This window comes from Notothenia rossii, assembly GCF_949606895.1.
Source record: "Notothenia rossii genome assembly, chromosome: 4".
NCBI classification, from domain to species: domain Eukaryota; kingdom Metazoa; phylum Chordata; class Actinopteri; order Perciformes; family Nototheniidae; genus Notothenia; species Notothenia rossii.
Window position 1 is genome coordinate 27,391,380 of NC_136902.1, and position 17,492 is coordinate 27,408,871.

At 39.3% G+C, this 17,492-nt stretch overlaps 1 protein-coding gene across 9 annotated transcripts in view; it reads left to right on the top strand.

The window, feature by feature from the left end:
* Positions 1-17,492, top strand: part of bsna (bassoon presynaptic cytomatrix protein a) — a 157,531-nt gene that overhangs the window by 133,956 nt on the left and 6,083 nt on the right. For all 9 annotated transcript variants that reach the window (XM_079675130.1, XM_079675137.1, XM_079675132.1 and 6 more), the window contains 7 exons: positions 398-895; positions 4,353-4,684; positions 7,537-7,630; positions 8,606-8,737; positions 9,561-9,616; positions 10,655-10,790; positions 11,585-11,678. In XM_079675130.1, coding sequence (XP_079531256.1) covers positions 398-895; positions 4,353-4,684; positions 7,537-7,630; positions 8,606-8,737; positions 9,561-9,601 — 1,097 coding nt within the window. In that variant the 3' untranslated portion in view covers positions 9,602-9,616; positions 10,655-10,790; positions 11,585-11,678. The remainder of the gene's footprint in view (positions 1-397; positions 896-4,352; positions 4,685-7,536; positions 7,631-8,605; positions 8,738-9,560; positions 9,617-10,654; positions 10,791-11,584; positions 11,679-17,492) is intronic.

Consider the following 17,492-nt stretch of genomic DNA (forward strand, 5'->3'; position numbering starts at 1 on the left):
ACAATTATGCTGTACTCACACCATCATAAATTGGCAAGCCAATTGTTTAAAGTATGTTTTTGCTGCATAAAATAATTTCCCCTGTCATTGGCTTTAGATTTAAAGCTTAATTTTCAAGCAGAAAAACAGCCCCCAAAACCAGACAGTTTTGCAGTGTTGTTTTATCCTGTTCATATTGTCTTGTAATGTGTTACGGTCCGTGAAGTGTACTGTATACTGCATGTATGTAAACTTTTATTTTTATTTTCTGTCTTTCTTTCTGTGTCTTCTTCCTCCTATTCTTTTCTTTTGCATGCGGTTGGTCTTCTTCTTCCTGCCTCCTTCCATCTCTAAGCCTGCATGCCGCTGTCACCAAACGACATGGAGATTGACTGTGATCTGCTCTCGGTTTCCAAAGCCTACCATCTGGGACAAGAAGAAACTGACTGGTTTGAGAAGCCCCGCGCCAGTTCTCGACACTACGGCAGCAGCCACTCAACTGGGAGGAGCCGGCACGGTGTCAAACACACCTACCATGATTACGACGAGCCTCCTGAGGAGGACCTGTGGCCCCAAGATGAGTATGGCCACGGAGGTCGACACTCTACGTCCCGTGACCATCGTCAACATGGCAGCTCTAGCCGACACTCATCCGGGTCACGTCAACCAGATGAGCCGAGGGCCTCAAGGTCATCTAAAGGGCACCCAAAAGACCCGTCGATGCGCCAAGACCCTTCAGTACGATCCTCATCTACAGGACGGCGTGGAGAGTCAAGGTCAGGAGGGTACCATTCTTCTGACTACTCCCGAGACCCAGCTGGGCCCCACCACGGACAACGCTCCTCAAGACAGGGGGACCCGCACCGTTCCTCACGCAGCAAATCCCAGCCGCCAGGGGACATGCAGGGCCAACCAGGTAAATACGGGGCACCTTTACACATGTAATACAATGAAAAAACATGCTAGCTAACTAATTGCTTGCTTGAATATATGGCAAAAGCATTGATTGAATTATAAGATTTCTTACTAACTTTGTAACTCTTTAACTTATCATCAATAATTTCACATTATTTTAGTCTACATTACAAGGTAATTTAAGCTTTTTGAATACATTGAATAAGTAGTGAAAAGAAGCACTATTAAAAAGTGATTTGCTCATTTACTGTATGCCTAGAACAGTACTCATTTAGATTCTGGCCACTGTCCAGATTGAGCAGTGGTGCCAATTACTCAGTAACAGGCTTATTCTTAATCAAAATGTAAGTATAGTCAGATCAATTTAAATTCATACAGTTCAATATAAGAAATGTTAAATGTGTCACAAGGTGCTTTAGAATTTCTACCCTGCAAAAAAAGGAAGAGCAGCAGAAGAGAGATCCCTCTCCAAGGACGGAAGGACTGGCAATCGATGTTGTGTGAACAAAATATCGTTTTTGATTTACAAAAATAGACAAAAAGAATGAAAAGCTGATTGATAGTTCTAAACAAATCTTCTTTCCACCTTGGAGACCTAGAAAGAGGACATGCTACACAAACACACACAAGGCTAGACATTTACTAGGATAGGGGAAAAGGACAAACAGAATAGAGAAAGAGAATAATGTAGCTTTGCTTGTTTACATTATTATTTTCAGCAGACAACACAGACCCTTTTACTTGGCTTAATAGCTCATATTGATTCGTTAACAAGATTGACCGACCAGAATAATAATAGTGACAGGTAAAAAGCTTGGAATTATCAGAGAATAAAGAATATTAATCAAAGTCAGACTGTGTGATTTCAATTCAATTCAATTCAATTCAAGTTTATTTATATAGCCCAAAATCACAAATCCTATTTGTCTCAGAGGGCTTCACAAGTTAACTAACACAATTGGCAATGTAAAACAATGTAAAAACAACAAAAGTATCTTATAAGATCAATGTGAAAATACCAATTTAAAAAGAAACATAACACAACGACACAAATACAGTTAGAGTACAATAAATACAATTCCATAAAACGAAGGGTCCATGAGGATGTATAAAAGGGGGTTTAAAACCAGTCTTAACTGTACACTGTACTAAAAAGGAAAGTCTTTAACCTGCTCTTAAATGTGTGGAAACTGTCTCCCTCCCTAATCGTCACTGGAAGTTGATTCCAGAGGAACGGGGATTGGTAGCCGAAAGCTCTAGCACCTGACCTTTTTTTGTGGACTCTGGGAACCACCAACAGACCTGCACTCTGGGATCTTAATGCCCTGGAGGGGCAATAGGAGATTAAAACACCCTGTAGGTAGGATGGTCCCTGACCATTTAGCGCTTTGTATGTGAGTAAAAGTATTTTAAAATCAATCCTGGACTTAACTGGTAGCCAGTGCAATGCTGCTAAAACAGGAGTGATGTGGTCCATCTTCTTTGTTCCTGTTAAAACCAGTGCTGCAGCATTTTGTATGAATTGAAGGGTCTTTAATGATGAGTTTGGACAGCCTGATGAAAGGGAATTGCAATAATCCAGCCTGGAGGTGATAAAAGCATGGATTAGTGTTTCTGCATTGTTGTGATTTAGGATGTGCCTGATTTTTGCAATATTCCGTAGCTGGAAGTAGGCAGTCCTTGAAATGTGCTTTATATGGGATTTAAAAGACAAATCCTCGTCAAAAATAACACCAAGATTTTTTACCGTCGTGCTGGAGGTCATGGTAATACAATTCAAAGGAAATTATGTTGTTGGAGAGTTCGTTCCGAAGGTGCTGGGGGCCTAGTATAATGACTTATGTTTTGTCAGAGTTTAATAATAGAAAGTTGCTGGTCATCCATGTCTTTATGTCTGTGAGGCATTCTTGCAGTTTAACTAATGGAAATGTTACATCTGGTTTAATTGATAGATACAATTGTGTATCATCTGCATAACAATGAAAATGTATGGAGTTATTCCCTATGATATTGCCCAATGGTGGCATATATATGATGAACAGGATGGGTCCAAGTACAGGCCCTTGCGGTACTCCATGACTGACTGTAGTTTGTAATGAGGATTCATCGTTGACGGATACAAACTGAGACCGTTTTGATAGATAAGACCTGAGCCAGCTTAGTGCAGTTCCCCTTATACCTATCAAAAACTCTAATCTTTGGAGTAGTATGTTATGGTCAATAGTGTCAAAGGCAACACTCAGATCTAACAGAACCATTATCAGATGCACAAAGCAGGTCATTTTTGACTTTAACCAGTGCTGTCTCTGTGCTATGATGTTTTCTAAAACCTGACTGGAATTTCTCAAATAAACAATTTGTATTTACAAATGCACACAATTGTGAGGCCACTGCTTTCCCGAGGATTTTTGAGAGGAAGGGAATGTTTGATATTGGCCTGTAGTTGGCCATAACCTCAGGATCAAGGTTTTTTTTTTTAATAATAGGTTTAATTACAGCTACTTTAAATGACTGTGGAACATAGCCTGACAGTAAAGATATATTAATCATATTTAATACAGGTATATTAATTAGGGTTGCAATTTCCTTGAACAGCTTACAGGTAGATGGAACAGGGTCTAAGATTTCATCAGAAATATTTTTCTTTCTGGAGGAATGGGGCACTGCAGGGAGAGAGAGATAAAGACGTTTTTCATTCACGATCTGTTTTATAGATTAGTGAGCTATCTTAATAACTGCTGCATGCATTGCCAAGACAGCCTCCAAAATAAGACCAATAACCACATTGAATTAATGCATCCTACAGACCTACTGTAAACTAAGTTTCCTGAACTAAAGCATGCCCTCAAATAATTATTGTGGCAATAATACGCTGTGATGCTTGAGGCAGACATATTTAATACCCGATGTTGCTAGGAATGAGTTTGATGCTTTTTTACAACCAACTGTCCCCTAAGGGATCAACAGTTTTTAATTAACTATATGAAGCGTAACTTTTCAAAGGAAATGTTTTCTCCCAGGGCAGCACTCTGGCTCTGTTCTAAGCAATGTATTCATTAAATTGCTGGTTTGATCTTTGCTCACAACTATTGTTGCACGTCATCCCCTCTTTCATCTCACCTGTCAATTGATAATGATAATAATAATAATAATAATAAACCCTGAAACGCCATGATAATAACAATAAATCTTTCCGTAGGTTAAATGCTGTTTTACCAAGTTCCACCTCACTGATTGGAGCATATCAGTCAATGTTTTTCTATCTAGGAACTGGTCAAATTAGAACCTTTTAGGGCACATGTTTACTTTGAGCAGTCCATCATTCCATCAGGCCATCATGGATTGTGACATATTGTTAAGGCCTGCAGGTTTCAGACTCTACTGCTGATATTTTGTATCGATTTATAGTATCGGCTGTAAAAGAAGAAAAATAATCCACTGTCCCTTCCTCTGTCCAGGCTCCTCCAGGTCTGGCAGCAGCTCTCGGGGTCAGGGCTCCTCTGGGGGCCCTACGGGATCAGGGCGCCAGGGTGGTCCAGGTTTGCAGACAGACGGAGCTCCAGGACAAAGGACCCAGCTCCAACAACAAGCCCAGACATCAGCGACAAGGCCAGGGCAGCCCAGCGCTGCATCGACCATGGGCCCTCAGCAGCAGCCCCCAGCCCAGGGACAAGGCATGGGCATGGGCATGGGGCCGGGCCAGGCCAAGCCGGGACAGATGGGACCAGCTGGTGGACCCATGGGTCAGGCCAGGCAGACCGGACCCGCAGGAACCACGCCGGCAAACATGGTGAGTACAGAGAGTTCAAAAATGTAAAAAAGACTTGCAGCTTTTATTTCCATGTTTTATTGTACCATATTGATATAAAGGGAACACTAATAATAACACTATAGCTTCAGTCAATATTATTAGTTTACACCTCTATCCATCCTGCTCTTAAGATTTTAACACCCTGATGCTAGCTAGTTTCCGCTGTTTTCGCCCTCACCTGTGTCCCTACACGCTCCAATAGATGAGAGCTGCTCTATCTCCGCACAGTTCAGATCGTTTATTTCAATTCTGCTGTGTCTCTGTTGGCAGGCTTTATCTAACACTACGATGAACACCCAGGCAGCTGATAACTGAATGTAGCTGATTCACTGTCTGCTAGACGCTCAAGAAATTAGCACCCAAAATTGTCTCCCTGCTAAAATGTATTGCACCTTCCATTTACTCTATAATCATAAACTCATGCAAATCTCTTTTCTATTTAAGTCTGAAAACCTCATTCTGACATGTAACACAAAGATTTACATAGTTTAATATTTCTCTTCCGAATTTATTCCATCTGGAGCAAATGTGCATTTTTTGCGAATGAGGTTTACAAAGCCACTGTCACCATTTCCTAAAATTATTCACAACGGGTTTTCACTGCTGAAAGGCGTCCATGATTTTCATATTGCTGCATTGTTGTGCTATCAGAAAGCAAATTGAAATAATTCAAATGGTCTGATATCAAATGATGCAGGAATTTGTTTAAGAAATTATTCTGAATGCTGCTTTGGAAAAGCTCTGACAGGAAGCCATAAACAGTAAATGGCATGCGTCATTTGTTTATTATTCAGTCTGGAAACTCATACACTTACACCCAGATGTTAGGTCCATTGTGTAATTAAAATCATTGATTAAGTGGCTGTAAATAAGAAAATGCTGCACAGTGAATCATAATGCACCACCTCTGCTTTCTGCAGCTAAACTGGAACAAATACAGAAATGTGTTGCATCAGTCCAGTGTCTTTTAAGTCAAGTGTATTTATGGATGGGAATAAGTGACACAAAGAGATTAACGGAAAACAGAGGACACAAATTAAGATCATAAAAATGGTCGAGATCAAAACAGGGCTATATTTCCTGTGTTCAGATTGTAGCAATTGATAGATATCAGGCAAGCTCTGCTCTGCGTCTTTCTTGAAGCAATTCCCTAGGGTTGCAGCAGTAGACTCTGTAATTTAGTCTTTCTACATGTCGAGAGAAGAGCTGGAAAGAACCACAGCAACACAACAGTGATTCAGCAGATATCAAAATGTCCAAAACAGTCCACTCAGATGAAAACAAGTGGTGGAGCAATGACGCAGGAACATGTGCTCAATAAATAATATATAGTACAAGCACTTATGCCTAAAGGTTCACTATTGATCTTTGGAATAGTAATTAAAATAAACATAACTCAGGACAAGCCTACTAGCTTTCCGAGTGCCACAGTGACGCGTCCTAAAACCCAGAAGTAAGTTAGCATTTTACCACTTCCGGTTCCTTCGACAAAAACCAATGCAATTTCTCCATAGGATTTTGGAAAATAGCTCGCAATAAGGTCTGTGGTTGACACAAATTGAAGAGACAGTTCACGTTTTGTTCAGCTGATTTTCTAATCATAAATCTAATTGATAGATTTATGATCATAAAATTATAAAAGTAGGGTAGACATGTGGATATTATCCGGCTGAATAAAAACGTGATCTGTCTAGGCCACTGAGTTCAAGTTGCCTGTGTTTGGCTTCAGATACAATCCGCCAAGATGCAAAACCAATACACTCAGGAACTAGTTTGTCCCTGTTGCCATTGGCCTTATACATATCTCAAAGTGATCTTTATATGCTGTGTATTGTTTGTCTGATGGTGGTGTGCTAACTGCTTGCTGTACAGCAAACTACCCCTCTGAGATAATAAAGATATTCTTGATCCTTGAAAACAGTATAACAATACCCCTGCAAAATGATCCTAAGTCAGGGATAGAAATACTAGTATACTACGACTCTGATAGACAGGAAATCCATCAGATGATTCTAGACTGAAAAGGGTGCTAACATTACTATCATGTGAATATATGTATATATCTATATCTATAGATATATATATGAATTTCGAAAAAAATCCCCAAATTCCCCCTGCTGAAACCCCCCGATTAGACTCCTTCATTTACTTCTGTAACATAGTGTCATCGCTATGCTAACCAATCAGAGCAGACTGAATTCTGGTTTCAGACAGAGGGTGAAAAGAGGTGCTGCAGCACAAGCAGAAAAATGTTGAGAAAAATAAAGACCTTTTTGAACATGAAAGTGTGTAAACATGTCACAGTAGAGGAACAAAATAAAAATATCCTCCTGGGATTGTGCAATAGGGCCCCCTTTGAGTACATATAGTGATATTTAATATTTGTATATTTTAAATATCACCTAGATTGAATTACAATGATGAATAGATTTCCCAAAAGCTATTCCATATTAAAAATATGAATTCCCCTGACCATGAAACAAAGCAAATGGGATGAACTATCTTTTCTTCAATCATTATATTCTGAATGGGCCTGATAACAGTTGACAGTTGGCCGTGTTGTCTGTGTTAAAAATCATCATTCATGTCATTCAGTGAGATGTCACAACACCAAACAATAGGGCAGCAGTTTTCTCTGTCACCCCTCCCTCAACCTTCTCTCTATTTGTGTGAAAATGATGTGAACAACTGTTTCCTCCCCGCTGTTTTCACAGTTTTCACTGTGCAAGAAGTACAGCACTGAGATCCTTTTGTTGCTAAATGAAGTTTAGTGCTTCCCCCCCAGCACCACTGCTGTTTTAATATTTTGGTATCTCCATCTCTCTCCCCAGGCCAAGATCGACACGCCTCCAGTAACAGCGATTGGAGCGAAGGCAGCGCCCGTCATTGCCGCAAAAGCTGCCCTGCCCCCCCTCACAGGCATAGGTACAGTTATGATCACCACACACAGAGAATCCCACCACTCACACGCTTTGCCAGCTGCTGCCCACTGTGTCTGTATTATGTAGCCGCTGTGTGCTGTCTCATCTAATCTGAGATTTATCTGCACATAATCCCACAGTGGAAATCACACAGGAGGGGTTTCACTTCATGGCAGCGGATCACACTCATTGTGTTTAGTCAGAGTTGGTCAGTTAATTAATTTGGTATTATGTAATTCAGTCAATTAGTTGAGTAGGTCGTGAAATCTATTAGAACATTTCTGGATAACAGTTTTTTATCAAATGCGTGGATCTGATGTCCCTCAAACATACATGATTAACAGATAATAGGCAACAATTCAGACAATTGTTTAAATATCTTTACAGCAAATACAAATATATAATAATAATAAATATAATGCTACATAAAAGAAAACTATTAGTTATTTATTTGACTGACTGTTTTCCTTTTCTGATTATTAAATATTGGAAATAAACTGGTGCTATAAAACTTTCACTATCCTTAAAGCAAGAGTTCACCCAAAAACAAACTTATTTGGATAAATGTCACACTAAAGCACATAAAGTCTTCTATAAAAAACATTTGAACCAAAGACAAATATCAACGCTTTGATATCACTGTGTGGTCAGTCAGTCTGTCCTTCTGTCTAGATGTGTTGTTAAGTAGTCTGTTAGTTACATGCGACACATCAAGTCAAGAGTCTGTATCAGTGGACTCACAGGAGCAACTAGTGAAGTTTAAGACATCATATTACTGCCCACTCTGTTTGAAGGGATCTTTGGAAAGTGCAATGACAAGACAGAGAGCATTTAACACCACAGATTTCATCGTAGAAAAAGAAAACTAACATCTCTTGTCCTCTGGAAACTTCTCTCTTCTCCTTTCCCTTCCATTTCTAATTTCTCCTTCCACTTTCCCGTCGTCCTCCCTTCCTCTCTCTGTTTTCTTCCTGTCCAGGCTCCAAGGCAGCTCCTCGGCCAGGAGGCATTGGCAGTGCAGCAGCAGGAGTGCCTGGTATGGAGGGAGACGGCATGTTGTCCAAGATCCTCCCTGGAAACGCCGCTGAGCAGGCCGGCAAACTGGGAGATGGTACGACATACAAATCACCCAAAAACAGCACATTTTAAATAACTGATTTGGCCCTGATATAATTTAAGACATCAGTCATGTTAATAAGGTATCAACTGCTGATCATCACCATGTTAATAGCCTAAAAATGTTTGGAGGAAGGCACTTGTCAAACTAGATACTTTACTTCCTAACGTGCCCTAAATAATATTAATTGGATGGATTACTGACACAGGCACAGGTGACTAGTATTTACTTATTAGAAAGTCATTCAAACAACAACAAAAAAATGCAAAATAACTGCAGCGAGGCACAGAACTACAAAGAGACGTACAATAACTACAGAGAGGGATAAAATAACTACAAGGAGATGCAAAATAACTACAGAGATGGACAAAAGGACAACGAAGAGATGCTAAATGGCTACCAAGAGAGACAAGATAGCTACAGAAAGACAACACGTGACTACAACGACACAACATCTAACTGAAGAGTTAAAAATAGGACTTGAAAGGGACACAAAACAACTACAGACAGACTACAACAAAAATAATCAAAACCAATACAGAGACAAACAATAACTACAGATAAGCAAATAAAATAAACACAAAACGCTATAAAAAGGCAAAACCACCTCATGACATCACAATTGAACTGTGGTAGTAGTAACTGATAAAAGAGCTTTCAAGTTGCGCATCAACCAAACTCAAATATTTTCATGCCTTTAGTCTACAGTACTTGCACATTAAGAATAAACATCATTAGTAATGCAAACCCTTTATCTGATTGAGTACTTCAGTTCTCACCCATCAGCTAACATCTTTTCTTGTACGCTTTCTTTCAGCTATAAGCGGTTTGGGCAAGAAACTCACCTCTTTCTTCTGAGGTGCTTATATTAAGGTATGTCTTTTCTTTGGTTTATTTGTCTTACAGTATGTATCTGCAAAGTTAGACCTGCAGAAAGCGGATCGTTCATTAGAGAAGCAGAACTGAACACACTCTGGAACAGGAAGTTGATTAATGGTGTACAGGGGCTGCTGTTTTATGGGAAAGGTTGTAGCTGAGGTTCTTACGTTTAAAACAGCTTCCCTCGAGTAGTTTAAAAGGATGAACTCCTCGCAGATCATATATGTTGAACTCTTTTGAATATAAGTCATAATAATGTTAAATAAAGTATAACCTCATGACTGTACATGTGAGAAAGCAAAGACCACTTGTCTGCTTCTCGGAAGATAATGATCGGACAGCAGCAGTAGATCTGATCAATGATTCACGTACAACAAGCTGGAAACATTTATATTTCTCTTCAGTGAACAAAAACATCTCAACATAAGGTACACAAATACATCTGTGAGATGCTGGTGGGATAATGACAGATAGCTACACCGGGTTGTTTTGACTCTTGTAGGCAGCAGCGAGTGGGCGGCTTCAAAGTGGTTTATTCAGAACAGACTGTGTGTTCCTAAAGCAGCGTGTCTATGTCTAAGTGTCTGTGTGCTCTATTCTCAGTCTATTCTTATTTTTCTATATATTTTGACAATGACAATGTATTCCTTCTATGACTCACTGTCTGTTTCAAATGAGTTGTTTGTTTACAGCAGATAATTCCAGCTGATATGTGTTTATTGTGAAATGACTGTTTTGAGATTTTATATACTTGAGACTGGACTTTCCAAAATCATGAAACCAAGCTTTGATGTTTTAAAATAGCAGAACAATAAAAAATACATAAGACAGCTTGCAAAAGTCCTTGCATGGCCGCATATGTTGAATATTTTATTATCGGGCTCCATCTTGTATCATGCAATTTGAATGGACCACGTCGAGGGATGTGAAGCATTTGCAGCTTGACTTTAGCTGATTTTGACATTTTCAAAGACCATTCTTAATATGACTGGAGACTTCTTTACATGCTCAAATGTCTCCATGTTTTTGCAGGACTATGTAAATGTGAAATGACAGCTACGAGGCCCTGTACCAGACAAACCTGTGGAATTTTCCCTGCTTTTAATTTACTAAAAAAGAGAAAGATGATGAAGAGAGAAGGGAACAGAGAGGAGAGCTGAGCTTACTGGTGAGTACCTTAATTGTCATTTAACCTGAAAACACTGATTTATGTAAATGTATCTGCTACCACAGTTTCACTAAGTATCTATTCATCAGTCCTGGAAGCTGTTGATTACTCAATTCTGCTGCTGCAGTGAAACCCAAGCCTCATTCATAAGCATATTGATGTCATATGAGAGTTGGTTAAAGGTTAAAAAGGTAAATATAGCAATTAAATGTGGTTTTCATTACTTTGAGATGTGTTCTTAGCTTACATGATGCATCTGTGTTTGGTTGCTTGTCAGTTTTATGTATCATTATGCTTCAAGAGATATGTATCAGAGCTTTTAGACTATAAACAAATCAGAAACTGGTAATTACCGTAACCCCTATATGAAATGAGCACAGCCTAACCTTAAAGAGTCCAAAACTAATGGTGCATTATGGTGACTTTTATAAAAATGTGAAGGAAATCATTTTCTTTATTGCCACCCTAACCCCAGCCCTAACACAAGTATTACAATGTGTAAGAAATGGGGCAAATGTGTCAAGTTCCATGATGTTCATGATGGGTAATGTTAAAGTTTGGACATTTAACTTTCTCACATGTTTGAAAAATAGCAAAAAATACGATGAGATAATCAAACATATACTGTATCTATAGAACTTGACAACATATCCTGTGGGCACATTGGGAACCACGTTGAGACTTTCTTTTATATATATATATATATATATAAATGATGTACAGATTGTATCAGAAGATGGATGTTTCCATCAAGTAAATCTCCTGGTCTGAAACGCTGCTGCTTCCTCTTGCAGCCAACAAGGACTGGAATCCTCTGGATGCTTCATGTCTCAGGCCTGAGCACACACTGCCAGAGAGAACACGCCACTCTCTCTGGCAGTTCAGACAGTAAGTTACTTTCAACTTTTCCTAACTGATCCCTTAGAGATCTTTTTAAAACTAAACTATAAAACTTTCCCAGTAAGTCAAATTCAAAGGGGACCAAAGTCAGGAACGTTCATTTGACCTTTAGACCCAGCGCACAGTCCTTCTAGTGCTGTTACGCCTTACCAATAATAGTCAAATAATAGTATCTGCTTCAGTGCGCCAACAAAGGAAAAGAAGAAGAAAACGGCAAGCTAGTCAACATAGATGAACAATGTTGCATTCAATATACATACAAAATCAGCTTTGCAAATGTTGTATTAGCTGTTATTACAAGGCTTGTTTGAATACTCGATTCTGATTGGTCAATTTGGACATTTCAGAAGTTAATACTCGATAACAGACTGTTGCAAAGGAGGATCAAAGGACTATGTATAGACATATTGATTCGGAGAATGGAGTCTGGTAAATGTAACGTTAGCTGCGGACAACAAACATTGGTTTACCTTGGAATACTTTTTTTCATATTTGAGAGCAGGAAACTTCATGATGGCTGAGCTGTACCCAGTGAAAAAAAGAATAACAGGGCAAGAGAAGGAAACAGGTTAAAACACAGATCGCTGGATGTCAGAGGGATCAACAGAAGACAGACAGGAAGGAAACACTAACAGTAACTCAGTATGGGTTCTGGCATTGTTTAAAATCAAGTTAATGGAAAAGAAAATGTGAACAGACGTGGACGGTTACAGAAAAACTCAACCAATGCTGCTGCCATTTTGACTTACGATGGTGTCTCCACAGTTCCAACGGTTGGTAATTAGTGAAACAAAAACAAAAAGTCTTACAGTAGCATATCAATACAATCAATTTTGACTAACACTGATTGCAAATATAATGTTTGTGTGCCAACAAAATAACTCCAGAGGGGACTTAAGAAAAACGAATCCAGAGCAATATTAATCTACTGAGCAGAAAATACACAATTTTGGTTTACGTATTCCTTTGTCTCCAGGATATTTGTACATCTTCAATTCTTCATATCTCAATTGTTGTCATGTGGAGACAAGCTTTCTGTGCTTGTTCCTCCAGCTCAGCCCGAAGCCAGTGTTGTGGCAGCTTATGTGTTTTTGCAGCTGTTGTATTGTGGCCTTCTGCCGAAAACACTGGCCTCTGGGTTGAGTGAGTTCAAAAGCCTGCAGTCAGCTCAGCCAGAAATACATCAGCAAAAGTCATTTGCGTTCCAAGAGCATGGCAATGATTAATGAACTGCCATTTGTTTCATCATATTAGAGTGCAGGAACAATGAAACATCAAACAAAGAAGATCACAATCAGGCTTGTAGCTCATCTTGAAGAATCAAAGTAAACCCCTGCTAGAAATAAAACTAAAGTGGCATCATCGTCTTTAATCACCAGTCCATGTGGGACTTTGTACCAACAAATGGAGATGTCTTGGATTGGTTTTCACTTGTTCAGGTTGTGATGTCATTGCACATTGATGGCTTGTAAAAATCTTAAAATATTCAAGGTATATTTATCTTCTCTGATAACAACATCAGTGGAGTCAGAATTAGTTCTTAGGTGGGACCTTGAGACCTCAAACCTAAATATAGACTAGACAAAAAGTGAAAAGTGTGTTAAAAGCAATTTCTTTGTAAACTCTTCCTAAAGGGTCTTAGTTATGCCTAGGGTTGCAAAGGGGCGGAAAGTTTCCGGTACATTTCCAGAAAGTTTCCGGAAAGTTTCCATGGGAAGTTAAGCTGGGGAATTTTGGAAATATTCGATGCAAAATTAAACAAAAAAACATGACATTTCAACAGATCTTTTTTATTTTTTTATTTTTTTTAAGTAGAACAGAACAAGTTTTAATTATTTTATTGAACAATTATTTGTTTCATTGAAGAACGAAAACAGGAATGTTGAGTTAAATATTACTCATCCCCCCAACCTCACTCATTAAAAAATGAACAAAAATGCACCCCCCATCCAAAAATCCCCACAAAGTCCCATTCAAAATGTTAAATGAAAAGATCCCCTCTCCCTCCAAAAAGTCCCATTAAACATGCTCTTCCTGGACCTCATCAACATCCAACTCTGAGTCTTCCTATTCAGTGTCACTGTCCAGCCTTGTTGAGGATGGCTCTGTGTCAGGCTCAGAGAGCCTTAGGTTTGCCCGAATGCCAACCAGTTTTTCCACTCTCACATTTGTGAGCCTGTTGCGAACCTTTGTGTGGTCTCAATAGCCATGCAGTAAGCAGTGTGCTATGGCATGGATATTCAAGTGTACTTGAATGACATCTGTTTGTTTTAGTCAAGATTAAGCTAAAATATACTTTCCCCAACTATATTTAAGCTCCCTATGAAAAGCCAACCTTCAATTTTGAAAATTCCCAGTTTATTCCCTTAAATTCCCGTTTATTCCCGTTAATTCCTGTGGAAAGTTTCCATCTTTGAAAATTCCCGGAATTTCGCAACCCTAGTTATGCCATGCCTGAGGATTGGCTAAAAAGATCTAGCTTTAACTCCTTAATGCAACAGTGCTACAGCACCCTTCTTCCACGTCTTCTAAAATCAGCGATCCCAGATACCCCAGACATTATGTTTTCATTCATACATTGTATGGGAGGGCGTGTCAGAAAAACACAGACCTTTAACTCAGGAGTCTGATATCCCTGTCCCGGGTGGAACTGGAAGTACACGTTGACATTTTTAAATGTATGTCCGCAAGTTAAACAACGTTAAACACGTACTTGTTTGAGACTAAACCAGAATATTTACTTAAAACTATAACCAAGTGGAGTTTCTACCTAAACATAACCATGTAGTTCTGTTGGTTTTTTCTTTAGTTTCATTTCAATTTGCATTAATCAGAGGTTTAAAATAGCAGTGAAACGTCATTTTGTAGGAGTCAGGGTTAGCTACCCTAACACTCACGTTTGCTAGCTTACATTGCTGGCAACATTAGTTAGTTCACTAACTTGGCAATCTCCAAAAAGTAATTGTTCATTTTTTATAAATCGAATATGTTGACAGTGAATGTTTTTCAGACATAAACCAAAGAAAACATATTGCAAATAAGTTATGAAGGATTGTAGAGAGGCCGGTGTGGGTCGTAATGTCAGCTAATGTAACGACATGGCTCTGATACAGATGTGTTTTATACGTGTAGAGGCAGTACAAATAGAAGCAGCAATAAATAAATCCAAGCTTCTTTATTTGATTGGACGTGCAGTCTTTTGCCTTTGGCGCAGTGTGTTTTGAAGCTTTTGATGCACCGCTGGAGAATGAGCAGGCATTGATGTAGCTGCTGTATTTCACAGTGTGCACAGTGTTGCATATGTGCCATAAAAGATAATGTACTGAGCCTGGACTGTGCGTGTTTTTGTGTGCTGTGCAGCCAAGCGCTGCTGACTAACTGCCTCATGTGAGTCTCTCTCCTCCCACACTGTCAAACATCACTGCTTCTCTCTCCTTTTGCTCTCGCTCTCTCACTTCCATGCTGCCTGTCCCTGCTCTCCTCTGTTTGTCAGGATTGTCATTTTTTTTTCTCTGCATGTCTCCTTTTTATCTATCCTCCGCCTTTACCATTTTCTACTTTCACCACCCCACTCATGAGGAAAAATGTCTTCCTCTCTCGGTTTTCACCTTTATCGTACACTTTATTGCAAAAAGTATCCAGACAGCATACATTACACACTCAAATGAGATCTCGTTTTAAAACCATGGGTATAATATGTTGTAAGGATTGTCTCCACTCCTCAAGGAAGGCTTTGCACAAGATTTTGAAACATGGCTGCAGGGATTTGCTCCCTTTCAGACACACGAGTATTAGTGAGGTCGGCCAGTAATGTTGGCCTGACTCACTCTCATTCAGCCTTAAGGTGTCGGATGGGATTGAAGTCAGAGCTCAGTATAAGTCAACTTCTTTTACACAAACTGGGAAAAACACTACATCGTCAAAAACACACTTCTGTCTAGATCTAGAATATCGTTTTATCCTAATCCGTGACAAACATACCTAGATTAAAAGTATAAGTAAACATATTTAAATGTCCATACTGTGTGCTCCTGGTCATATCATGTTGTTTCCCCTCCCTCCATCTTCTCTTCCAGTGAGTCAGTTTGCTGTCTGCTGTTTACAGCCCTTTGGGAGCCTGTTCACTAGAACAGATTCAACCTAATGCTGGGCAAATGTAAATATACAGCATGTTTGGAGCAGTTGATCTGAGTCAGGCACAGTGGGAGAAAAACCAGAAGGCAGTGATTCAAGAATGATGCATACCTTTTTCATTTGGGAAACATACTAGAATAACAATGAGATCATAGAGGGGACAAAAGCAACCTGTAAATGTGAATTTAAACTCCCAAAGTCTAATACCTTTTTAGTCTAATACTATTTTAAGAATCCTTCCACATTTTAGTTACAAACATACAGTTCATCATCACAAATAACAGCATAAGTCTTTGTGTGTCAATGTCCAAGCACATTATACTGGTTTTGTTAAGACCTTTGCTATGAACTACTTCATTCTGATTACTTCCTGCCTTGGCTGTCAATGCTGAACCTAAATGAAGAACTTTTGCATTTCATTGTAATTTGCAGGACAAAGGGTTTATTACATGGTGAAGACACAGGAGGCCACAGGTGCTGCTAATTGCAGGGTACACAAGTGTTCTGCATGGGGCTAATTACTGCTGGGTCTATATATAACCTGAAGGGCTCGCACTCTGTTCGCCCTGAGATCTGAAGCAGGGAGAAGGGCTCTGACCAAACAAGACTTTAAAAAAAAGTATGTGCAGCTCCCTATTTGAGGAAATACTAAGGCAGAGATCTCTAAGAAGTATTAGTCTGCACAATGAAAGACCTCAGAGCTGTGAAGCTAATTTAAAAAGGACTTTACCTCCCTGTACTCTCAGGTAGCATGATATCATGTGCCTTTCCCATTATGTAGACAGTTGGTGATATGTTCTTAAAGTGACCTGGACCTGTGTTGCTATTGCTCATTAAAGTTTGTACATGCTGGAAATACTCATTTAAAAAAAAAAAGGAATTGGGGTTGGCTCAAATGAGTTAAATATTTGGATTAATCCTGGCATTTTCACACTATTTTCTTGACGAGAAGAACTCTTTACCTTAGCTTCTGCTTCCACTCATTATCACTCTTCGCAGCTAGGAGTAGGAAGATCTCAAGGCAACAATCTTGATTCTCATAATAAACCAAATGAAAGGCCAGAATTCATGTAGCAAGGATGCAATGGTTGATAAAAATAATACACCACATGAATGTTACCCTGCTTGAACTCAACGCTGCTTCGAATACGATCATTAACAGGTGAATGCAGATACAAGGCCGTCATCATTCCCGTTATTATTCTAAATCTTTGGTGTACTGTACATCAGCAGTGCATTTCTTTGGCTCATCCACCATCTAGTGGCCAATGTGACTGTTACAGCTCTACACAGCAATCCCTTTCATTTGAGTAGAAAGGCTGACCGTGTGTCTTTAAAGAGTCCCAAACTAAATGCATGGATCTCACATGACTTTGAAGCAGCTTTAAACCGGACATGTTGACTTTGTCACTTTGGATAAAAGCGTCGGCTAAATACAAGGAAGGTTTATTCTAATGAGCTTACATGTGACATAGGAAGGGGAGCAGAATCTGAATGGCTTATTGAACCTAAAAACAGAATTGCAAAGTTGTCTACAATTTGTTTGTGGGTTGGTGGGTATTCCAGATACCAAAACATACATATGTGCACAGAAGATATCCATGACATGTCCCCTTTAAAACTCAAGAAACCTCTGTAGATGAAGATCACAGCACTGAATCATTGCTT